This window comes from Camelus bactrianus, chromosome 20, assembly GCF_048773025.1.
Source record: "Camelus bactrianus isolate YW-2024 breed Bactrian camel chromosome 20, ASM4877302v1, whole genome shotgun sequence".
NCBI lineage: Eukaryota > Metazoa > Chordata > Mammalia > Artiodactyla > Camelidae > Camelus > Camelus bactrianus.
The window spans coordinates 4,210,776-4,236,189 of NC_133558.1; the positions used below are offsets into that span (position 1 = coordinate 4,210,776).

The 25,414-nt window shown below is 48.7% G+C and overlaps 1 protein-coding gene across 7 annotated transcripts in view; it reads left to right on the plus strand.

Annotated features, from left to right (window-relative positions):
* The window catches only part of RREB1 (ras responsive element binding protein 1), a 163,895-nt gene that overhangs the window by 109,180 nt on the left and 29,301 nt on the right, over positions 1-25,414 (plus strand). For 6 of the 7 annotated variants that reach the window (XM_074348056.1, XM_074348054.1, XM_074348052.1 and 3 more), the window contains exons 6-8: positions 29-192; positions 20,429-20,573; positions 21,128-21,264. In XM_074348056.1, the coding sequence (XP_074204157.1) occupies positions 29-192; positions 20,429-20,573; positions 21,128-21,264 (446 nt within the window). The remainder of the gene's footprint in view (positions 1-28; positions 193-20,428; positions 20,574-21,127; positions 21,265-25,414) is intronic. The other variant, XM_074348059.1, reaches the window with a different exon arrangement.

A 25,414-nucleotide genomic window follows, 5' to 3' on the forward strand; every position in this document is an offset into this window, starting at 1 on the left:
TGACCACTGCGATGATTACTTCCTGCAGCATAACACGGACACTGGAGGGGCAGACCATTCATGTAGCATCTGCGGGAAGTCGCTGAGCTCGGCCAGCTCCCTGGACCGCCACATGCTGGTGCACTCTGGAGAGAGGCCTTACAAGTGCACTGTGTGTGGGCAGTCTTTTACCACCAACGGGAACATGCACAGGTGGGTGAGGGCAGCCTTTGCCTGCTGGCTGGAGTTGACAGAAGGTTGACAGAAAGCAAAGTGGCCTTTGAGCCATCTTACCTACAGAGTTCCCTATTCTGTTCACTGTATGAAACAGCCAGAGATGGTTTTGTTTGCCTCTGCATACAATCTCCAGTGTATCTGATGTGTCTGCTCCTGGGAAATGCAAGTACCTGGGCTAGGTCTCTGGCCAGTGGGGGAGTCTTCAGGGTGACCCTCTGCCAGTTGGAGTTTCTTTGTTTAGGAGCCAGAGGTGGGCAGCTTATCAGATACAGAGGAGCCCTCGAGGATTAGCATGGTACCTCTTGCCTTTTTAGAACTGTTTGCACATGCCTACCAGATTCCCTGCAAGGTGAAAAATTTCTGGAGCGCTGAATAAATAGTTAAGTGGGCTGGTCCCAGAGCTTCAGGATGAGATAGGATAAAATGAAGAAAAAGAAAATCTGATAAATGTCAGGAATTTACTTCCTGAGGGAGAGAGAGGCTCCTTCAGAAGTGGGAGAGAGCTCAGTGGTGGGCATGTTAAAATTTTGTGGGAGGAACCAATGGAAATGTACTTTCTAGAATGATTTCTTATGTTTTTAGGGGTTAGAACAGACTTTTTTAATGCTTTTTTTTTTTTTTTTTTTGCACAAATATTTTGGAACTCTAGGAAAATGTTTTAAAGGGACTCAAAATTTCTCCTTCTCAGAAAATCAGGCTATTTTAATTTTCCTGTATTTCCTTTTAGGTGTTATATTGATTTCTTTTTTAAAAGTTGACTTAACATTTTTTAATGTATTTATTTCAAAAGAAAACTTTAAATAGTTATTGTGAAAATGTTATTTTATTATGTCTAAATACTGAAATGAGATGGTCCAGTTTATTCCACCTAAAATCATTTTATGATCCACTGATGATGTACTTGGGACGTACTGGGAATGGTGGTAAATTTCCAGATTTTGGAATTAAGCTCCTGATTTCTCATCTTAACTCTGGAACTTTTAAATTTCCCATTCTTGCACAAGTCACTTAACCTTTGTGCCTCAGTTTCCTCCTCTTTAAAATGAGATTTTTTAATAGTATCCACTTCACTGGACTAGGAGGAGGGATGGGAGAAAATGGGTCCAGCACATGGTAGGCCCTCAGCCAGTGTTACTTATTATTATTATTATTTGCATTTCTGAATAATCCCACAAGAATTGGAAGTCTGTGGAGTTCTCATTCTGAACCCCAGGAAGGAAGGTGTAGAGTATCAGTATTTTAAAGAATTTTTATAAAGAGTTTTACTCTCTTTCCCCATATACCTTCCAACCCCCACTGCTCCTCATCTCCTAGGAGTGTTTGAGGTACAAAGAAGGAAGTTAATACTGTCACCGATTTTCAATATGCTCGTACATTTTAGCTTTTTGCTTTCTTACCTCCACATCAGCCTGTTAGTGTCATTTCGCCTTCTGTTGGCCATTTGTTTTATTTTGCCTGCTCCTTCTGTCCCCACTGGCAAAAAAAAAATTTTTTTAAAGGTCCTCCTTTGCATACTTAGGCTCTCAAAATCGGGTCCTCGATGTGTTATGCGCTTCCTTCGCAGGTGGTTTCCCCGCTTTCTCCCACTCGATTTGAGGACATTTTCATCCCCTCAGAACGAACCCCCAAACCTGTTAGGAGCCACTTCCTGTTACTTCCCACCCTCCAGCCCTCCTTTCCCTCTGTGGTTTTGCCTGTTCTGGACTTTGCATATAAACAGATTCATATAACGCGTGGTCTTTTGTGGATAGCTTCTTTCACTTAGCATTGATGTTTTCAAGATCCATGTATGGTGGAGCATGCATCAGTAGTCTGTTATTCTTTTTTATTGTCAAGTAACAGCCCGTCATATGGACACACCACAGCTTGTTTACCTCTTCATCAGCTAGTGGACGTTTGAGTCGTTTTCGCTGTGTGGCCTTTATGAATGATGCTGCCGTGAACATTCTTGTACAGCTTTTTGTGTGGATACGTGTTTCCATTTCTTTTGGAATTTCACTTAGGAGTGGAATTGCTGGGTCACGTGATAACTCCAGGTTAACATTTTGAGGAACCGCCAAGCTGTTTTCCAAAGCAGGTGCATCATTTTACAGCCCCACCAGCCCCGTGGGTGTTCCAGTTTGACACATCCTTGCCAACACTTGTTACTATCAGTCTGTTTCATTACAGCCACCCCAGTAGGTGTGAAGTGAAATCCCATGAGTTCACAATTTTAGTTCTTACGTTTAGGTCTACAATTAAGTTCTGAGTTAGTATTTGTGTGTATAGTCTAAGGATGGAGTCCGAGTTGTCTTTTGTACTGTTTGTTTAAAAATTTCTCTTTCCCTGTTGAATTGTCTTACCACCTTTATCAAAATTCAATTGACCATTAATGTAAGGGTTTATTTCTGTACTCTTAAGTTCTGCTCCACTGATCTGTGTATCTATCCTAAGGCCTAACACTGTATTGATTACTGTAGCTTTTTGTTAAGTTTCAAAATCTGGATCTGTGAATCCTCAAACTTAGATCTTTTTCTAGGTTGTTTTGGCTGTTCTTGGTTGTTTGCATTTCTGTATGAATTTTTGCAAAAAAAAAAAAGGGGGGGTATCTGGGATAGGCATAGAGATTGCAAAATGTGTAGGTCATTTTGGGGGCTTTGCCTCCTTAACTATTAAATCTTTGATCATGAGATAGTTTCCATTTATTTAGGTCTTAATGGATTCTTTCAACTATGTTTACCGTTTTCAGAGTACAAGTTTCATATTTATCTTGTTAAATTTATTCCAACGTGTTTTATTCTCTTCAGTGGTATTAATAGAATTGTGTTCTAATTTCGTTTTTTGATTGTTCATTGCTAGGGTATAGAAGTACAATTCAAATTTTACATTGATCTTGTTTCTTGTAACCCTGCTGACCTTGTCTGTGCATTCTGATTGTTACTTGGTGGATTCTTTGGATTTTCTATATCTAAGATCCTGTCATCTGCAGAGAGAGTTTTACTTCCTCCTTTGAAGCTAATCTGGAAGCCTCTTCTTTATTTTTATTTCCAGCCCTGGCTAGACCCTCCAGTATGATATTCAATAGAAGTGAAAAGAATGGATATCCTTGTCTTATTTCTGATCTTACGGAGAAAGCATTTAGTCTTTTCCCATTAAATATGTTGTTAGTTGTAGGTTTTTCATAAATGCCCTTTGTCAGTTTGAGGAAGTTCCTTTCTGTTCCTAATTTGCTGGGTGTTTTTATCACGAACGGGTGTTGGATTTTGTCACATGCTTTTTCTGCATCTATTAAGATGATCAAGTTGTTTTTGTCCTTTATTCTATTTTGAGTGTTAAACTAACCTTATTCCTGAGATAAATCCCACTGGGTCACAGTGTGTAATCATTTTCTCATATGTTGATGGATTGGGTTTGCTGGTATTTTGTTGAAAGATTTTTGTCTGTATTCATAGACAAAGAGATGCTACTGTGTAGTTTTTTTGCGATGTCCTGTCTGGTTTTTATATCAGGGTAATACTAGCCTCGCAGAGTGAGTTGGGAAATATTCCCACTTCCTCTGTTTTTTAGGAGAGTTTGGTGTTAGGTCTTATTTAAATGTGTGGTGGAATCACCACTGAAGCCACCTGGGCTTTTCTTTATGAGAAGTTTTAAAATCACTGGTTCTGTCTCTTTACTTGTGGTTGGCTTGTCCACATTTTCTATTTCTTCCTGAGTCAGTTTAGGTACTTTATGTCTTTTCTAGAAATGGAGCCATTTTGTCTGAGTCATCTACTTGTTTGGCACGTGGGTGTTCGCAGTGTCCCCTCACAATCCTCATTATTCTGTAGGGTCAGTAGTGATGTGTCTCCTCTTTCATTCCTGATTTTAATAACTTGAGTCTTCTCTATTTTATTTCTGAAGTCAGTCTAGCTAAACATCTGTTAACTTTTATCGGTCATTTCAAAGAAACAGCTTTTGGTTTTGTTGATTTTCTTCTGCTGCTTTTCTGTTTTCTGTCTCATTAATTTTCCATCCTAAGCGTGATTATTTCCCCCCCCCCCCCATCTGCTTGCTTCAGGTTTAGTTTGCTCTTCTCTTTACAGTGTTTTAAGGTAGAAGATTTTACTATTGATTTGAGAACTTCTTACTTAGTAGAGGCACTTACAGCTATAAATTTCCCATTGCTTTAGTTGCATAAGTTTTTTTATATATTGTGTTTTCTTTTTCATTCATCTCAAAGCATTTTCTAATCTCCCTGTGATTTCTTCGTTGGTCATTTAGGAGTGTGTTCAGTTTCCACAGACTTGAGACTTCCCAGACTTCTTTCTGTTACTAATTTCTAATTTCATTTTATTGTAGTTGGAGAACATACTTTCTATGATTTCAGTTCTTTTAAACTTACTGAGGCTGGTTTTTATGGCCTAACATGCTCTGTCCTGGAGTATGTCTGGTGTCTGAGAAGGACATGCATTCTGCTGTTGTTGGCTGAAGTGTTCTCTGGTTGGACTGTCCAGTCTAGCTACATTATTTATACATTGTTCAAGTCTTCTGTTTCCACGCTGATCTTCATGTATCTTTGTGTGCTCCCCCTGTAAGGTTTGTATGGTTATCATCCCACTTTGCAGATGAGGAGACTTGCTTAGGATCAGAGTCAGTGCTAAGGCTTAAACACAGGCTGCCAGGCTTAGAGGCCATGATAAATCATTGGTGTAGCTTTCATGTCTCTTTGAATATAAGGAAAAAAGCACTCTTTCAAGCTTTACCCTCTTCCAAAACAATTTCTTATTGTTGTGGAATGTTGTTGTCCATGTTAAACTATTTCAGCCATCTTACTAGCAGAGTACACTCTACCTGGTGAGCATGGAATTGCTTTTTATTGAATCTCATAACAGTGTGTTGTTTGGGTATAAATGCATAGACAGAAATGACCTTGAATTTTTTATAGCACAACCCTTGATATTACCCTAAGATACGTTTCTCATTTATGAACAATGTATAGTGGAGTCGTTTGTAAATTACTATTTATAAGTGTTTTTTTTTTTTTTAATTAAGCAGGCCTTAGGGATGTTTGTGCTAATTTTGGATTTTGTGCTGATTTTATTTATTGTGAGTCATCTTAATTTGGAGGAGAGGACTAATTGTTGCGGGCTTAGTTCTAGTCCCAATTCTGCAGCACTTTTCAGAAATCTCTTGATTTTTCTATACTTTACCAAAATGGCATGGTAAAATCTCATTTAGAACTTGTACTCAAATGCAGTATTTGTGAAAGCATTCTGAAGGCTTACAGTGTACTATAGAAATGTCTTGGGTCAGGAATGTTTCTGAATTTATATAGTTGGAGCTGAAAGCACATATGTGTAATCTTCGAGTGGTGTGCCTTTCTAGCTGTGTGACCCTGGACAGGTTAATTGACTTCTCTGTTTCTTGGTTACTTCATCTGTGTAAGGCAGTAAGTGATATCTGTACCAATGGGAACATTGTGGGGATTCAAGGATTCAATACATGTAAAGCACTTAGGATAGTGTTAGTTAATTAGTAATTATAAATAAGTTTAAATAAATGGTTGCTAATATTATTGTTATTGTTGTATGTGCCACTGAGAAAAATATAACGACTAAACATTTATATAATGCCAGAAAATAAATGAAGAGGTTGTTTTTTCTTTCTTTTTTTTGGCTATACTAAACCTGTAACTTAAATAACAAAAACTTATTTAGAAGATTTGAGTTTGTCACACTACATTTATTTTGTCTTCTGCAGAAAATTGCGAACAATGGTTTAAAAGAACATTTGTTTTCGATAATTAGTCACAAACATTACCACCTTCCTTTGTTGGTGAAACTGTACTTTTAGAAAGAAAAACTTATAAAAATGTGAAAACACTTACAAAAATGTGCCAGAGAGAGTAGAGTTAGGTTTATTTGTCCCAGTGGGTCTGTTCCAGAATCTGATACTCAAACGGTGAGCTGTGGTCTCTCCTAAGCACATACCTGTGTTACATTAATCAGGGGCCGGAGCTGCCCTGGGATGTGTGTGCGGGAACTAAAAAGAAGAGTGAGAACCCAAACCCTGATGAGCTCCATCCTCGCTTGATTTTCAGAGCATGGAAGGGAGTCAGTGGACTGTGTGTTGGGTGCTCGAGACCAACATTCTGTTTCTCATTTTCCTACTGCTGCTGCCGCTTTCCAAGGTCTGTGGCAGCAGCTGGGATCAGTGGAGCCAGGAGCCCACGGGCGGGGCCTCTGGAGCCCACACGGAGCCCACGGCTGTGCATCCTGGACACCCACCTGCGTCCCTGTTCTGCCTTGTTTATAACCTGCCTGGGGCCCTCTTTCCTGTGCCGGTTTCATGTGACATGGATCTGTGCCCTGATTTTCAGTCCCTCCCCTCGGCGGTGGGGCTGGATTCAGTGAGACCCCTGCTGTGACCTGATTCCACAAGGCTGGTCTGGGAACTGGTGCACCTTCCCGCGGCCTCCTGCTCACCCCCGTCCCAAGGTTGTCCCTGCCGCTCGCGTGCTGCAGGCCTCCGTGTGTGTGAGTTCTGGGTAAGCCCTGCCTTCCCCGCGTTTACTGCTGAGCAGGGTGCTGCAGGAGGCCGGTCTGGGCTCCACCCGAGTTTTGTTGCTTCAGCACCCAGAGGGCCTCCTTATGCATCTCGCAACATGGACCCCACGAACGAACGGCATCCTTTTCAATTTCAGGTTACTCCTAGCTGATGGCGAGGTACTCTGTGCAGCCACCCACTTTATACAGCGCCTCACTTTGCCCACTGGTCATTTTATGAGAGGGTTATCTTTGTTTATTAGGCTAATCGGTCTTTTTGTAGAGGTTCCCTTACCTTAGTTTTATAGAGGACCACCAACACATAATCAACTCAGAATTGTCATATTAGTAAGAGAAAATACACTTCATAGAATCAGGTAGCAGATTAAATTATGTTATCTGTTGTCATGTTGATAGTTGCCGTGTAGCTCTGACACAGCCCATAACGTATTATAATTTAATTCCAGTAAATACATTTAAATGATATTTTAAAGTAATTGTATATTTGGTAAATAGGGAGACTAAAGTGATGCGAATTCCCGCTCATTCTGAAAAAGGTCGGAGAGAGACCTTCTCAGTTTATTACCATTTCTGGTACAGTTTTCAAGTTGTTACTTCCCTGTCTGCGGGTTCTCATGTTTTTGAGGTTTGAAAATCCTTTATCCCAAACCTTTCTAACCACAGCTCAGTTCCTGAGCAGAATAATAGGCTGCAATCACAGTGCAAAACGTGTCTCACGGAAACATCACCGTGGCTTCAGCTTTTAACTTCCCAGAACTCTTTTATCAGTTGCTCCCATGTTGAAAATTTGGATTGAGCGGCACTTGTCTTCCAAAACAAACTTGGGAAACTGAGCCAGAACACGCCCTCTGGGAGACCTTCAGTGTAGGAAAAAGGGCATTGAGCTTTGCAAGTTGCAAAACTTTCCAGAAAGTGCTGGATGGCAGAGCTGTGAAGAAGTGACAGTACTTGAAAGAGAGAATTGAAACGGGTCTCATTTGGAAGGAATCTGACCTCTGAAATGGGTATTTTCCTTTTGCAGATTGTAATTGCCTTGGGAAAATAGGAAGTTCATTTCCACTTTGCTCCTCATCTTACTGACTGTAGGCTTTTAAGCTATAAAGAGAGTCATGGAGTGCGTGTCCTGGCAGGGGCATGCAGAAGAGAGACCCTGGCCAAGCAAGCTTTCCTAACTAACTTCTCCATTCTTTGGACAATACATCCTTTGGAGGATAACACGTCCCCCAAAGAGCAGGGCTGTGTTATCATTTCGGCTGCGTCTAGAAGCTGAAGGTGAGGCATGGAGGGCCGTGGCATGCCATCTGGTCATTCGCTCTCCTCCTGCAGCGGGCACGCCTTTTCTGTCGCTAAGTGCAGGAGGCACAGGCCCTGAGGATGTCGCTGGGTGATGGACAGTCTTCAGGAACAGAGGCTTATGTGTTCCCATTATGCTGGAAGCACACATTCACTGCACAGAAATGTGACCTGCTCCATGACAAATGAGACCACAGAGGCTCTGAATTTAGCGCACTGCTCTCAGATGCTTGGGCCCAGTCGGCCCTTGGCATGCACGACTGAACGGGGGTGTCTGGACAGGCGGCCGGAATTAAAGGACGGTGGGAGCAGAGGTAGACAGTGTCTCAGGAGGGGATGAGCCCTCCGTCGCCCCTGGAGCCCAGCCAAAGGAAGGGCCCTGTGAGCGTCTGTCGGGGTAACAGTCGAGTTTCTGAGGGTGCCCTGTGGCTAGTTTTGTCCCTGCTACCTCTCAGAAGTGGAGGTGAGCACCCAGAGGCTCAGCCGGTCCCGTCTTGACATCTGTTTTAATCACAGGTGCCTGCTCCCTGGCACGGTCCTTTGCAGGAAGGAAGGTATCAGGTCAGTTCACAGGGGAAGAAATTATTTGTGGGATAAAAATCCGTGGGCCACCCTCCCCAGTGCTATATGAACATTTTGTTCCCTTTGCAATGTTTCTGTGAAAAAGAAGGGGGGAAATGAATCACATTTTTCTTATCTACAGCCAAGTGCCTGCCCTTGAGAGGGAAAGACGAGCCAGAAGGAAATACCGTTCAGGGTGCTCTTGACATGGTCAGGTCCACTTAGAAGACGATAAATGTTGCAGCCCCTAAGACACTTGTCGAGGGGTTTGTGCAAATGAGATTTTAGTGTCTGGAGCTCCGTCGGTGTGACAGCGTAGACTGTGCCGGACACACGATCCTCACGTCTGGTGGGCGCTCGGTGAATATTTGGTAGTTTCATGATAGGACGTGAGCATCAAGGCAGTTCCTGTGTCTTTAGTGCTCTGTACTGAAATAGTCAGACATACTTCAGGTGTGGTTGAGAAAGCAATGTCTTCAGCATGGGTTGAAACTTCTTTTTCACCAGGAAAAAAAAATAAAGGCAAGTAAGTATGCTACCTCGTTCTCTGATTGTTCCACTTAATATGCTTTTTACTCTCCTGAGAGTCTGCATCATTGAGAGGCCCAGACTTTTCCCCTGGAGAGTGAACACTTGCCAATCTATTTATCACAGCAAAATGTCTAAGTTACTGGTTTCTCCCAATAGCATTATTAATCTTTCACCAAGTGAGTGTATTGTTTGATTGTATTTAAACATTGTTAGCCTTTCTTTACATCTCATTGACTAGAACTGAGACATGTATGCTTTTACTTTAACTTCATTAGTTGTCCAGATAAAAAGGTGGTCTCTCTGTGGGTGCTCTGAGAGCTCCTCCATCCTCCCTGGCCATGGCTGATAAGGATGCTCCTCAGAACGGGGAGGAGACCCTCCATTTCTCCATCTTACATAACAGGAGTGGCGCTTTGCTCAGAGTTTGTGCTGTGAGGATTAGATACTATGGTATGTATCCATACCTCTGGCCCACATAAGATGTTCTGCAAATTGTAGTTCATTTCTTTTCTTTCTGAGGGCAGTTTAACCTGCTGGTCCTTTCTCCATGCCGGTGAGCAGGTATATTTACAACCCCAGGGAAATAGACTCCGTGCCCTTGGACCACAAGGCTGTCTAGCTGCATGCTGAGCACCTGACGGTCTGGGAGCAGCGTTCCGTAGAGTAACTGTGTGCCACACACTGTTTCTGAATTGTACGGATCCTCATTATTATTTGAGCACTTCTTTTTTTTTTTTTTTTTTTTTATTGCTTGTTGTGTGGCGTTTCTACCTTTTTTGCATGGATTTGCATGAGAGTCTGGTCCTTTTCAGAATTCTGACTTTACATTTTAGAAATCTGTACATGGTAGAGAGCTCCCACTCTTCTCCGAGGAAAAGAACAGGTCAGAGTGATTTGTCACAGAATTTTATTCTTTACATAAGACACAAAACCTAAGCACCTAGCAAAGCTGGAAGTTGGCCCTTTTCCGTCAACAGTCCCTTGTGCAGCCTGTCCTGTGTTGGCTAGACTGGCGTTCTCCAAAACACTCTTCCTTCCACTTTGTGTTTTCTCTTTCCTGATACCCCTTTAACAGTCAGCAGAGCTTTTTTCATTTTTTTGGAAAGGATATCTGAAAAATGTCCTCGTGGCCGTCTCTCGCCTTTGATTCGGCGTTTTCCTCTGAAGACGCGGTTCAGGTTCAGTTACGCCAGAGAGAGCTTGCGCACAGGACCGTCCCAGCGCAGGGGGGCGGTGAGCGCCCGCCGGGCGCTTTCCATTGTGTCACTGTTTCCCACGTTTGTGATCTGCCTTGCAGTTCGGTCGTTTCTAATCGCTTGGCCAGCTGGATGCTGAGGTTTCTAAGTTAGGTTTTTTTCTGAGACGGTGTTTGTCTATCAGTGTGTGTTTGGCGATGAAGCAGATGCAGAAGAAATGTTGAGTGTGGGTGGTGTATTTTGGACCTATCTTGTTGAAATATTTCGAACGCTCGGTTGCACCAGGTAAAACTGGTAAATGGCATCAAAATCTGGAGCGTCCTGGCTTGCCTACACTTGAGCAGCCTGGCAGTCAAAGCTGGAAATCAGGTCACGGGAGGCAAGGCGTGTGCTTGCTGGGGTGGGATGCGGCATGGGGAGCTGGCCCTGCCCGCTTCACCCCTGCTTGCCCCCCGCCTCCCCCGGCTGACGGCCTGAGAACTCCAAGCAGACCCTGAGTGCCTGTCTGTCCCGTTTAGTTTTATAACGTGAAAGTAGTGAAGTGAGGAGGAAGCAGGGAGAGGAGAGCGAGCCTGACTGCCAGTGTCAGATCACAAACTTAAACCTGCAGGGCGCTGGCTTCGGGCGCACAGCACTCCTGCTTTATACCTTGAATTTTTCCGCCTTTGTTTAAATATTCAACCTGTCTAACCTGTTTGGGCTGAGCAAGCTGGTGCTAGCAAACATCGAAACTGTCAACGTTTTTCTGATTTGTTAAGGAAGGTGATTAGCAGCAAATTCTGCAACACTCCCCCACTAACCACCACCCCCCCCCCAATACGAACAAGCAGCACAGAAATCCTAGCACGTGCATTTACCACACTGGGTCCCTACTCTGCTCCCACTGGCGGGCGTGTGTATGTGTGTGTGCGTGTCCGTCCGTGTGCTGGTGGCCTTTCTCCTCTGCTCCCTTCAGGGCTCTGGGTTGATGGAGAGCTTGTTGGCCTTCAGTGGGGAGAGATTTTGTGTTTCCTCAAACCGGAGGTTCGGTTGCATAATGGGCGCATTGGTATGCCGTGACCGCGCTGCAGACTCGCTCTTCACGCTTATATAACCCATCGCCCTCGGGAGGGCTGTGCCAGTTCTGCAGGCGGGAAGACTGAGGTTCGCAGTGTCATGCTGAGGGGTCCAGCTAAGATCATAAGCACATCGTGGACCCTCCTTCCTCCCTGCTTCTCTCCCTGGGTTCCAGTCCATAGAACAGCGTGCTGCTCCCCCCGCAGCACATCGTGTGAGCCTCTGTCCCCCCGGCAAGCAGAGGCCTGTGTGCATCACATTCGTCCCACTTAGATAGCAGGGGACTGGGGACGCTGTGGGCACAAACGAGGGCTCAGCAGCCCTGCTGGCTTTTGCAGGTGTGGTTTCTCTTTGGAGTCCTCTTCATTTTCTTCCGTCCCAGACCTACCCCATTGCCTCTCAGCTGTCTCTCACTGGCCCCCTGCGTTACAGGGTGTGGTGTCCCCATAGCGGTGGTGACTTCCCTGCACCCACGCCCACACCTGCCGCCTCCCTCTGGTGCTTGGTGGGCCGTCCTGCATGGCCCAGCCCAGGCACTTCTGGTGCCTCTTTTGGAAAGGGCCGGGGAGCAGCACACAGGGACTTGGCACCCCCCTCCTTGTGGAGATAGTCATCTCTTCCTCCTTGGCCAAATGACAAAGGATGTGAATGCAGGTCCTGCTGTCAGGGAAGAAGGCTAAGGGCTAACCTCCCTCAGGGCTGAGGTGAGGAAAGGGCGCACTGACTTGAGTGTTCCCATTCTACTGTGAAACCCAGGCTTGGGAATTGGCTTGCCTGTGCTTTTTTAGCTGTTTGCCACGGAAAGGCGTTCTCTAGGGGTGGGGGAGTGGCAGTTGCTTCCCTCAGAGGTGGTGGCTCCAGGCTGAGGGAGGGCCTCCATCACCTAAGACACTGGGTCCTGAGTCACCCCTGGGACGGAGCCAGCTCTGGGTGTGGGCGTGGCCCCCGGCTGGATGGGGAGGCCGAAGACGTGGAGGAGTTTAGCCCTGGGGCGGGGGGAAGAGCCCAGTACGACGACCCACTGCCCTGAAATACCTAAGGGGCTGTTCGGGGGGCCGTGGTCCCTGCGCGTGTGGGTTCCCTGGGTTAACACAGGAGGGCCCGGCAGGCCGGTTTCAGCTCTGGGGAATGAGAGTTCTTGCATGAGAGAGAAGCCAGCTCCTCCAACCTCTGAGGCCTTTTGTTTGTTTTTTTCAGATTCTGTAATTTTACATGGAAATATGTACTGAGTATCTTTGAAGGTATTGTAAACAAGTATCCAGGGAGCCAGTAAGGCATGGAGAGTGTTACAACAGGTGAAAAGTATTTCAGCAAAACAAGGGCAGGCGAAGGGGGAAAAGCACAAGAGGGCTCAGAGCTTTTGGATTCAAAGGCATGGCAGTTGGAAACGGTCTAGAATGAAGATTTTTTTACAGGTTGATATTTATTGACATGGGCCGACTGCCAAGCTCCCTGCCTGGATTTGAAAGTCAGGGGAGGAGGAAGGGGCTTGAGAGCCAGCAGTGCGGGCCCTCTGTTTTCTGAGTGGTCTGTCAATAACCAGAGAACGTTGTACCTCAGTTCTGTTGTGCAGTCAGCGGCTTCCAGGGTCAGCGTGGACATGGGGAGGGAATGCCGCAGCCGGAGACGGCTTCCCTCCCACCTGAGGGTGGCGGGGAGGGTGGGGACAGGAGGGAAAACACTCTTCAGGCATCATAACCCCAGCTCTGTCCATCAGTGAGGAAGTATTTGTACCAGAGTGTCACAAGACCAAGGAACCGCCTCCTCCATCACTACAGAGGAACCCAGAGGTGGGACGGGGGCACCAGGGGGAAGAACTCAGGTCCAGCCAGAGCTGGAGCCCCGAGCCGGGGTTGGAGAGCCTCTCTGGGCTGGGGAGCAGTGGGAGAGGCGAGCTCAAAGGTGTTTGTTAATGAGTAACATGGACCTGGACCCCTGGTACACCCTGCTCTGAATTAAGATTCCTTAACTTTGCCCACAGTTTCGAGTTATCTTTGCACTGGCAGCACCAGCGTGCCAGGCTGTGGTCAGCAAGAGGAGAGAAACTCTCTGCTCTTGGGGTGTGTCGCTAGTGTTGCAGGGGAAGAGGAGCTGTGGGGAAAAGCCGACGGCATGGGACATGGTCTTTCAGGACACCTCCCTCATCTGTTGGCCCTGGGTGGAGGCAGAGGCAGGAGGAGTCAGCTTCCTTTGTCGTGGCCTCTTCCAGCCACGTGGCCAGTGTCGGAGGCCCACGTCGGAGGCCCACGATGGGGGTGCAGCGTCCGGGCGTTTCACTGAGAGCATCCCGAGCCCTGGGCGCAGCCTGGTAGAGGCACGCCCCCAGCCGGCCCGCAGACGGCCGGAGACGCCTCTCTGAGGTTTGTGCCTCACACCAGGCTGCCTTCTAGACTGTTCCGAGAGCTTCTCTCTGGTCAGCAAGGCTGCTTACACCATCGTCTAACCTTCCTCCACATCCTGGCACAGCTGGCGTGCCCTGCCTTCTGGATAAGCATGACTGAGCCTGAACGACACCTGAATTACTCGAAGGTGCCTTTGAGCTCACAGGTGGGGCCCCTGGGGGACTAGCTCCCCCACCCCCCGCTCCTCGTCCACCTCTGTCTTCTCCCCCCATCCCCTCATTTGCTGCCACGGGACTTGATTGGCTTACAGGTGTCACGCTCGGCTCTGCACCCTGAAACTCCTCCCCTAAACATCTGTTAGGGAAAACGCACACAAATCTTTCTGGAGACTGACTCTTCTTTGGCCCAAAATGTAGGTTGTCGAACTGTGATGCCTCTTAATCTCATTCATTCCCTCTTTGGTTATCACAAGGCTTTGCTGGAAAAGCAAAGCTAGCACCAGGAGCGGGCGGGGATGTGTCTGCAATCAGGCCGTAAAAACCTGTGTAAACCTGTTGACTTCAGTCTGGCAGGGCCCCGGGTGGTGCCGGGTGCTGTGTGTGGTTCGTGTTCTGTTAACTGAAAGAGTGGCCTTCCTTGTGATGCCGTTCACTCAAAGGATCAAATAATTCAGCCCCTGGATTAGTAAAACCTATGAGGAAACTCAGACTGAGAGGTTAGCAAACATTGGGAGCGTCTAGATCTGGCCGGAGCTTTGACCTTCACTTGTAAGTTAGATATGAGAAAGCTTAGAGAACCTGCCACGGGGGCACCTTCTAGGGAATCCTTTAAATTTGAGAGTTTCCTAAAGGAGTTTACCCCCAGGATAATCTTAAGAATGTTAAATCTCCCAGTTTTTTTGTTACGTCTTCATACCTGGTAACTTGTGCAGGGCTGCTGGTCTACAGCAGACTGAGCCTGAGTGTGAGCCTGGGGGAGGTTTAATGCTTACATCCAAATGCATGTATCCAAAAAAGGCAACATCCTGGTCTGACAGTTAACTGATCTGGGAACAGTGCGAAGGGTTAAAGAATTTAACTGTGAGCCAGTGGTTGTCACACTTGAGCAGGCAGGGGTATCACTGGTGTGGACCCTGGGGTGTTGGGTCCTGGTTCAGAGTCTCTGAGACTGCAGGTCTGGGGCTGAGCCCGAGGACTGCCATTTGTAACAAGCTCCCGGGGGATGCCAGTGCTGCTGGTCCGAGGACCACAGTTTGCAAACCAGCGCTCTGGGAGACTGGTGGTGGTACCCTCATTTTACAGACGTGGAAACTGAGTGAGATACCTGAGTAAGGAGTGGAGTCTCTGTGGTTACTAGATGGCAGAACCAGGACGTGCCGTCTAGAAGGGCACGGTGCTCTGAGCTGCCCTGTTTGGTGTCTCCACCTGCTGCACCATCGTCCCGCTCAGATCTGCCTTTCCGTCTACCTGAATTCTTGCTTGCTTCTCAGAGCAGGCCAGTGCTTGAATGGTTAGGAGCTTCCCTCTGATTCCGAATCATACCTAGGAAAGGTGAGCGGAAAGTTCTTGTCCTTGGAAGTGGAATCGAGGAAGTTCGGGAAGGAAGGGAGGGTGTGCTTCAGGAGTCGGTCTGTCTCCTTGCAGCCCCTGGACTGGCGTTCAGCTCTTGTGCAAGGTGTATTTGTCTTTGCTCTGCTGTGTTCGGTGTTCTTACAGATGGCCCACCCTAGCTAAACCCGGTCTTTTCGCACTTCAGGAGATAAATGATAACATTGACAGGAGGAAGACTTTGAGCTGAAAATACACATCGACCTCAGAACTCGGAGTGGGCTTCTTTCAGTGCTAAAAAGTACTCAGATTTAGGTTTTCTCCGTAGTTTTAAAAACACCTGCAATATTATTATTATTATTGTTCATTACTGTGAAGCTCACTAACCCCAGTGGGGGGTGGTGTTAGGAATGGGAGAAAATTTCACTTGACTCCTCGAGTTGTGATAAAATTCCTTCCTTAGACCACGATAGGGCAGAATTTCTACAACTGACGTGGCGTGCCTCCAAAGGAAAACTAGAATTTTATGTGAAAAGCAGATGTTTACTTTGACTTTCCATGGACTGCTCTTTGCTGTGGATGTAGGTGTAGTTTTGAATGCATAAACACAGATGAATTCCAGTAAGGGAACACGTCAGCCCAGTCCTCCGTGTTCGTCTTTGGGATGTTCTTCATCGACGTCTCATCACTGTGGCACTGGCTTCTCACATACAGTTTGCTCATGTTAAATCCTGGTGAGGTGAGTGAGAAAGGTGCCTTGGAACCTGAGGATGTTGTTGTAGCAGGGATGCGAGTGTCGCAGCTTTTCTGCCTCCACTTCAGCCAGCCCGCCAGCCGTGCCGTGACTCAGCAGTCACGGAGGTGCTCGTTTGCTCATCCATCCAGCCGCTGGGCAGATATTTACTGACCACCTACTGCATGCCGCCAGGGGCGAGTGCAGAGGACAAGAAAGACAAGGTTATAATGAAACTTATTTTCAACTGGAGCCAAGGAGACAGCCAAACAAGTAAATACATGATATTTCCAGTTACTAGTATGTGCCGTAAAGAAAATAAAACTGGGAGGGGTAGGCTGGAGAGCATCTACTTGAGTGGGCTGGGATGCTTGACTTGATGGCAGGAGCCAGCCCTGGAAGGTCTGGGGTGGGGCAGCCCAGGCAGAGGGAGCAGCAGGTGCTGTGGCCCTGGGGCCGGACTGGTTGGATGAGTTTGAGGAACCCAGAGAGAGCATGCATGTCTGAGAGGGCCTTGGGACTGGGGCAGGGTGCCAACAGAGGGGGCCCGAGGAATAAGCAGATCTAAGGATGGGCCGTCAGAGGCCTTTAAGCAGAGGAGTGTATTGTTTGATTCATGTTTTAGAAGCTTGCTCTGGCTGCCTTGTAGAGAATGGGCGAGAGGGGGCGAGAGGGGAAGCAGGGCGGCCGGTTTACAATGTTAAGACCAGCCAGTCGAGGATCTTGTGGTGGTTGGTGTTTTTGCAGTGTATCCGTCTGTGAGTTACAACAATATGTCTGTCCTTGTGCATAGGTCTTTGCACTTTTGTCCTATTACTGGTCTTCAAATTTCTAAACGTGGAATTACTGGAATAAAGGGCATATGTATTTAAAATTTGGATCCCTGTTGCTCAGCCACTTTGCAGAAAGGTTGCTGCCAGTTTTCATTCCCATCCACAGTGTGTGAGAGCCATCTTTCTGCACCACACCCATTTCTGCCCATTTCTGTCTCATGCTTGCCCACCTGGAAAGTGAGAAGCCGTTCCCTCTCAGGTGCAGGATGGAGGATGCACAGCTTGGCAGCAGTGTAAGTGAAGAAATCACGGGAATCTGAGGGTGTAACACTGCTGTTAAAAGTGCGCAAAGACCCCAGCTCCATTTACACAACCTTGGAACATGGTCATCCCAGCCCGGTACCCTGTGCTCAGACCACATCCAAGAGAAACTTGGGAGAAGCGTAGACCTCACCGTGAACTATCTGAAGGGCCCCCCTGCAGAGGAGAGTGGGGACTGACTCTCTGTTGCCCCTGAGGACAGGCATTTAAAGGCAGAATGGAATTTCTGACCCAATGTGGGGAAGATGGTTTTAACAGTTGGCCCTATTGACAACGGAGTCTTCAAGCAGAATCAAACGCTGGTCTTGCCAGCACGCTGTGCAGAGGGCTGTTCTGTGCTGCATGGGAGGCTGTATAGCAGCTCACCTCCCTGCCAGTCCTGAGGCTCATTGTAATTTGTTAATTCTTAGGGTGCACGGAAACTAGATGAATTAGCCCTTGACATAAAACCTGAGAAGAAACCAGACCCAAGCCTTCTAAAGGAGAAACAGCACTGTCTCCTCTGGCCACCCTCCTCTCTGTTTTGGCTATGCTCTGTGGGGAAGAGGCCATTAGTGGCTCATCATGGTGGCTCGCCCCACTTCCTGTGAGTGTCTGGGAGGAAATGGACAGCTCATGTGGCCACTCCTGCTGTTGGGAGGCAGGGGAAAAGAAGGGGTGGGGGCAGGGAGAGTCTTTAACTGCAGGTCACATCCAGCTTCAGAAATGGCCGGAGCTCCCAGCACCTGGCAGCTCAGTTATGGACTGAACTGAGTTCTTAAATGAGCCTACAGCGGCTGGTCACCACGTGGCTGGAAGGACAGACTAGGAACCCCCAGGTCTTGGCCAACAAATGGAGATTTAACTGTAAATGGAGCATTGCTTGAGCTTTGAACTGAGGCCCCCGCTGGGCTTGGCTGGAGAGTCAGAGTGGCTGGTGTGTTCAGAAGCCTGGCACTTGTCACCAAGCCCCAGAGACGGTCTCGCTCTGGCCTGTCTCCCTGCCTCTGGTGGTAACGCAGGACTGGGGGTGGGAGTGTTCCAGGCCTAAGCTGTGGACCCTTCGTTTTCCTGTTGAAATTAGGTTAGGATTTGGTACCAACTGCAAGACTGGGGGCCACAGTCACTGCGAGGGGAAGCGTCCGGGTTTCGGGGTAGAGCCGTAGATCCCGGCCCGTGATCTGGAACAGCTGTGCCGAGGCTCTCTCTTGGGAGGCGGTTTAGGGGAAAGCACAGGCTGGAATCGGCACACCTGGGCCCGTCCCGTGAGGCCTTGGCGTGTCCGCCTCTCTGCACCTCAACGGCCTCCTCTGCAAAATGGGAGTAATAATACAGGCACAGTTCCCAGCAGATCATCACTGAGTGTCACCCCAGGCCCTCCTCTTCCTCTGCTCTGTGAAAACAGCTGCTGCCATAAATCCCAGGAGCTAGATGACAAAGCACCATTTTATAAATATTAGTGTCATATGATAGAAACGATGGAGCTTGACCCAAGCCAGTGAACTACTTAGGCTGTCTGTCTGATTCCCAATATCCTCACAGGCTGCTGGAGCCTCATGTTACCTGCACAAGTGACCTATCGGCTGTAGAAAAGGGTACTTGTTTTTAAAGTTAATTTTGAGTGATTTACTGAAAGGATAGGTTCTAGTACCAACTTACACTCCTTAGTATCACTGTACTTCCTCAATTCTTAGATGCTTTAAAAAAGGTTTTTTTTCATTTCTAAAATTGGAATGTGCCTTGCAGTAAATGTCCAAAGAAACTTGCCAGCCTCTCTTTTTTTCTCTAAACACTGATTTTAAGTGATGGTCTTCTTAAATCCCAGTGACCTTGGAATAGAGGGTGCACTTAGAAAAGGCTGTTTGTCTCCAGTAACTTTCTTAAGGCTTTAGGTGACCAGGAACTAATCACAAAGCATCCTTCCCTCGTAGCCTCAGCGAGGAGTTACATGCGCGTGAGCGTGATGGTTGTCTGTGAGTCTTTTCCGTTTTCCCCACTAGACCTTTCCACTCCACCACACTGGTCCCCCAAGAGAACAGAGGTTTGGCCTGAGCCTCCTTCCTGAGGCCCATTTCCTCAAAGGGCAGGGCCACATCTAACCTGCTGGTGGACGGCTGGGCTGGCACGCCTTATGGGGAGGGGGGTAGCAGGTCAGGGGCTGACGTGGAGGGTGTGTGTGTAGAACCAGGCAAGTCCAGGGTCTCACCTGCACGACCGCGTTGCTGCTCATGGTGCTCACGAGCTTCTTAGGCCTTTCCTTCAGCCTGCGGAGCTCCTGCACGGACGGTGCGGCAACAAGTGAGCTGAGCTGAGTGAACCTCTTTTTTTAGAAGTGTGACAGTGTTGCTTGTGAAAACGTGGCTGTCTTTTCCCTTTCCTGAGAGCGTCTCCAGTAAGATAATCCTATACAAGAGTTGTTTATAAAAAGCTGTGGCTCCATTCCCACACCTGGCACCGTTTAACCCGATCAGAGATGCCGCTGCTGACGGTAATGGTCATTAGGAAAACTAGCCCTTTAATGTCACAAAGCAAGGAAATCGAGACTGACTGTCTTTCTGTAAAATGCTGTTCTTTCTTTTCCTATAGCTCTTGAGACTTTGTTTCCTGCAATGTTTGTTTTAGAACTTGATAAAGTAAGGTCACTTAAGTCAGGTCACCCCTAAAACTCCTTTTTTGGGGGGAGCGGACGTACGCATACAAACGTAACACCTTCTTATGAGCATTCCTCGTCTGCCGCTGTCAGGGTTGCCGCGTGTAACGTATCCCATTGTCCCGGCTACTCTGATGATCTCCGAATGCGTGTAAGACCACAAATAGCACGGGAAGGCTTTCAGGCCTCAGGCCCTTCAGACACTTGCTCTGTCAGCACTCCTCACATTTGACCCCCAGCATGCTTCCAAAGACAGAATAGGGAGTTCACATTCTAGTAGACAGGGAGTGTGTGCTGGAGTCAAATACAGAGCGATCTCTCGGTTTACGAACTCATGGTATCTGGGAAGTCTTTATTCTATAGAATTATGTGCCCTAAAATAGTACAGTTTGTCTGAGCGAGTAGAACAGAGCATCAGATTGTTTGTCTTCACTCTCATTAGTGCCAGCGAAGTTCGTGAATATCTCCCAACAGACGGCACGGCACTGAGCCACGTTTTTGGATAGCACTTGGTTGTGAGAGCTTTAAGAGGGGTTCAAGGAGATTATAAGGGTTTAAAAAGAAGTTCCCGTGTGAATTCTACCCGATTCTCTCTTAACTAAGGACAATTTAAGCGCCAACGCCCAGATAGAAAATATAAAACGTTTTACATAAGCCAGCTCAGTTTTCGGCTGCCTCACGCTGTGTGCCTGTGTGTGCTTTGCAGACACATGAAGATTCACGAGAAGGACCCCAGCAGCACTACCGCTGCAGCCCCTCCGTCCCCACTGAAGCGCAGGCGGCTGTCCTCCAAGAGGAAACTGAGTCACGACGCGGAGGCAGAGAAGGAAGACCCAGCGCCTGCTAAAAAGGTCCCCTCTGGGCACGGGGCTCTTGGCAGGAATCCGTCCGGCCTTTATTTTCACAGTCTGGGGACTTGTCAGACACCCACGCTCAGCTCTCAACCTGTGTGTTCCCACACCGTCTCATGAGGTGTCTGGAGAAGAGAGCGTGCGGTGGCTCTTCCTTTGCAGAACCCCCAGCTGAGCCCACTGACGGAGTGACGAGCTTGTTTCATTGTTCCTGGGCTTTTTTTTGTTTTTCCAGCTAGAAGGGGTGTTTCCTAAGCTCTAGGGACCCTTTGTCCTCACTGTTTTACCCCCAGTGCCCGGCCGATGCTAGGTGCGCCATGAACGTCTGTTGAGTGGATGAGTGGGTAGAGGGCGAGTGGGTGAGTGGGTGGACAGGAGGGTGGCAGCGTTCTGTGAGATTTTGTTCCTCAAAGGGCTGGTCAGTAGCATCCTTAACGCCGAGGGGGGAGATGTCCGTTTCCTTTTAGTCTCTGGATCTGTTGTCGGCTTCTCCTCTGAAGCAGACCCCTGTGGGAGGCCTCCCTTGTGACTTGACGTTCTTCCTTTCCCCTAAGATGGTAGAAGACGGGCAGTCGGGTGACGGGGAGAACAAAGCTGATGAAGTGTTTCACTGCCCACTGTGTTTCAAGGAGTTCGTGTGCAAGTACGGGCTGGAGACCCACATGGAGACCCACTCGGATAACCCGCTGAGGTAGGTGCCCGGGTGGGACGGGCCTGCGCTCCACGGCTCTTCCTCATGAAGTGTGACGCACCTCGCCTCCCGTGACTCCAGCCTGTGCTCCGGGTTGGGGTGGCTGGTGTTGCGAGCAGAAGCGGGGCGAGGAGGAGTCAGCGCAGGTGGCTGCAGCCCCAGGAGGGTTCACCAGCACAGGTCGCTGTGCTGCCTTCTGGCGGGGACCCTGGGCGATCGCCTCAACCCCTGTGCACATGGAGCCGCCTGTCACGCTTCACAGAAGGCGTTGCAATCTGAGTGCTTGTTAGCTGCGCGCACATGTGGCAAGGACAGGAAGGGCAGGTCAGGCGCTCGCAGAGTTTGGACTGGGCTGGTAGCGCAGAAACCCAAGAAAGCATCTGGGGTTCTTTCAGAAGACGAAGTTCTGCCATGCAGCACGTGGGAGCTGAAGTGAAGCCTGTCGCAGCAGCAGTGATGGGTGGTGGTTCTGCTGGTCCAGGCTTGGTTGTCGGTCTTCTCTGGCTCCAGTTTCCTGATGCTCAGCCGTCACAGGCGGGGAGTGTGGGTGGCAGTAAGACCTCCAGCAGATTTCGGGGTTGGGATGGGGAGAACTTGACTTTCTTTCCCGACCTTCTTGGAGAACTTTTCCACCAGGCAGAAAGCCGTGTTTTGCTGCATGGGTACCCTTTTCCTGTAGAGCTGCCACCTTGAGAATGCTGCTGTGTGATTTTTAAGTTGCTCTAGGGGAGCCTCAGGCAATGTGAGACTTGAAAGTAGCAGGTCCTGAGAAGCCCAGCTGAAGGTTCACAGAGCAGAGACGAGCTCATACGTGGTTTCAGCTTTGGGTTTCAGAAGACAGCTTGGGAGGGTAGAAATCTGGACATCTGTTTGTCTGACTCACCGATACGTGGACCAGATTTCCGTCCTGGGGACACGTGTTTGGTTGTGACTTAGGAGTGCAGAGGTCTGTGCCAGCTAAAGACGTTTGTGTTTGGGGGGAAAAGCCTAATTGTCCAGTAACTTAAAGCCGTGTCACATATCCTTATCCTTAATCACATTAGCTTGACATTTTTCCATTAGAGGGAAAAAAAGAATCTACAAAGAGATTAAACTCTAAGCAATTAAAATGTTAGAAGATGTCTTTAGGTGACTCCCGGTCTCAGGAAATGGCACAGTACGTCAGGTGGGCGTGGGCTGGTGGTCAGGACCCTGGGTCCCAGCTCCCCCTCTGCTCACAAGGGGCCTGGACAGGGCGCCTGACCTGCCCTTCCTGTCCTTGCCACATGTGTGCACAGCTAACAAGCTGCATCTGAACCTGGAAGGAGAGCTGGACCAGCTCATTCCCTTGTCCCTTCCAGGCCTAAAATTCTGTGACTCTGAAACCTGCTTCTTAACAGTCGTTCTTCTGTCTACCAAGAAAAAGCACTTGCCTCTTCCTTTTGTAGGCCCTGTCATTCTGAGAGATTCAGGAACTTGACTTAATGGTTTCATTAACGTCCACAGCATCCCCAGGATGTGGGCTGGTGGTGGGTGGCGACTATTGAAATAGTTCTCTAGACCCGGGACCTAAGCAGGCGGAGGTGAAGTCACCAGATGAGCCCCCTGTGGTGAGTCGTGGGCAGAGGCAGGAACAGAAGCTGCGGCCCCCGACCCCCGTCGGTGCTTCTAACCTGGCACTGCAGGGTGCCTGAGCTCACTCACCACTGCCCCTGGGTTCCTCCCGGGGTTTTCTTTCACTTCGTGTTTTATTCTCTGATCAGATGCCGTCTTAGGAACTACCCGCTTGCCCTCTTCCAGATGACTCTATCTGACAGAGGAAATAATTGGACTCTCAGGAGAGATGTCTGGGCAGCCGGAGCTGCACAGCACGGTGTGTAGCGGTGACAGAGGAAGAGCTCATGTCCCCGCTCACATGCCGGCCGGGCCCAGGGTGTGGGTGCTCCTGGGTGAGCACCTAAGCCGGGGCTGGGCTGGGCTTCCCACTCGAGAGGAGGAGACGGGGAATTGCCTTGGACACTGATTCGCTGTTTCACACAGTTTGATGCATAATTCGCTTGCTGTGACTGCAAGGCTGTGACATTAAACCTCCAGCCCCGCCGCTTTCCTTGCCCACTCAGGAACAGCGCCCTTTGTTTGGGGAGGAGGGGCTGGAGGAGTTGTGTAGTCTGGCAGGGAACTCAGCGCCTCCTGGCTGTGGCGTAAGAAGTTGCTTTGCATCCCTGGTGGGGGCCAGGGTCCGTCCCCTGTCTGGTGGCTGTTGCTGTGTGGGTGGGGCTTGCGTCTAGAAACCAAAGGAGTTGATTACAGAACATAGTTAATTTCCCTCTTCTCCTCTCTGCTCTGCCCTCCACATAATAGCCTGCTATCAGAGGATGCTGTGGGGGCAGGCATGAGCCGGCAGGGCCCAGCCAGGCAGTGAACTGTGACAGTAGCTGGTGGGAGAGATTGCTTGTTAACCCAGAGCTAAAATAGGCACCAACTCCATTTGCAAACCCCAAAGGCAGCAGAACCACAGTGGGATGCTACCAGTTTAGACAGAAAGTTTATAACTCAAAACAGCTGTTGGCTTTTCTCTCTCCTGCCTGTACCCCGCACCCCCCAAAGCTGGCAAGATGCCCGCTGTTCCTTAATAAAAAGTGTTGGAAATCCAAACTCGTGTAAATGCTGAGGGCACTCCCCTGCTGTCCCCTGCATTTCAAGTTAACGACACGTGAGTGTGGAGCACAACAAAGGCACGAAGCCGCTGTAGCGATCAAGGCTCTGAGTGTTGACCAGCAGTAACTCGGCCGCTCTGTACAGCCCCCGGACAAGGAGAATCACAGGCTCTTTGAGAGCTGGCACTTGGAACTAGAGGTGACGGACAGAGTGTTCAGCGAGCAGGTGGATGCAGAGAGGACATCCCTGTGTGAGGATGTCTCGGTGTTGAATGTCGTGCTTGGTTATAAGAATAGAACAGAGTAACAGGCCGTCCGCTGCCGTGAGCAAACTTAGCTGAGAGGGAAGTCCAGGTCAGCACCGACTGATGCAAATGGGGGAGAGCCACCAGTGTCATTTTCAATTTGCTGATATACCAGTATATCCAAAATATAACTTCAACATAATCAACACAAAAATGGTCAGTGATGTGTTTTACATTCTCATTTTCAGAGCTTCTGCAGTCTGGGGTACAACCACAGCCCATCTCAGTTGCAACAGACATGTTGAGCCTGCAGCAGCCTGCTGTGCAGGTGGGGGCCTGTGGCTGGGAGGGCTTTGTCCTGGAGGCCCCCGCCTTCTCTCTAAATGACTCGTCTGCAGCTGGTGGGGGCTGGGCCCCGAGTGGGGACAAGTTAGGTGGTCGTGGTGGCAGTGTGGCAAAATTTGGCAAAAGTTACTGTATAATCTCACATGGCTTCTTGATTAAAGGCGACCAGGTAATAAATGTTTTAAAATTATTTCAGTTAAAATGTGTCCAGTAAATGACTAAGGGCTTGTGTGCCAGGCCTTGACCAGACTTAAGAAAAAAGCAGACACAGGGCCCCTCAAGGGCCATCAGAAAACAGTAAGTGAGCGATTGTAACGGAGCAGAGTGGGTCAGTTCAGGGCCCGACGGGCCTGTGGCCTGGGGTCCAAGCAGAGGGAGCCGGGTCGGTTGGCAGGAAGCTTCTCTCGGCTTTTTGCGTCAGATGCCGTGGCTCTTCCCTGCACTTGCCCGGGTGGGCCCTCCTCGGTCCCATCCGACTATTGGTCCTGGGTGTCTGTGAGCAAATTTTAAGGCAATGCCCTTAAATCCACATTGGGAGTCGGGGTGCAGGGAACTGAGTAGGCTCTGTGTGCAAGGCGGCACAGGTGTCTGGGTGTGGAGGGCGGGCTGAGAGGTGGGGAGGCGTGCCAGAACCTTCTTCTGGATTCCCAAGTTTTCCAAGGAATGTGGACTCCCTCGCTGCACCCCATTCTCCGCATACACATCCCCAGCACCTGCAGGGAAGCCCTAAACTGATTCTCATGGAACTGGTTCACACTTGTCAAATAATGCTAACAGCAGGGAAAGGTAGAACAAAGTGTCCATCAGTGTCTTGTATTGAAGAGGCCCAGGGGTCTGAGCTTCAGCCAGGTGGAGGCAGATTTAAAATAAAGCTAGGGGCTGAGGAAGGGGAGGACGCGTCCCCTGGCTGGCCGGAAGCTGGGG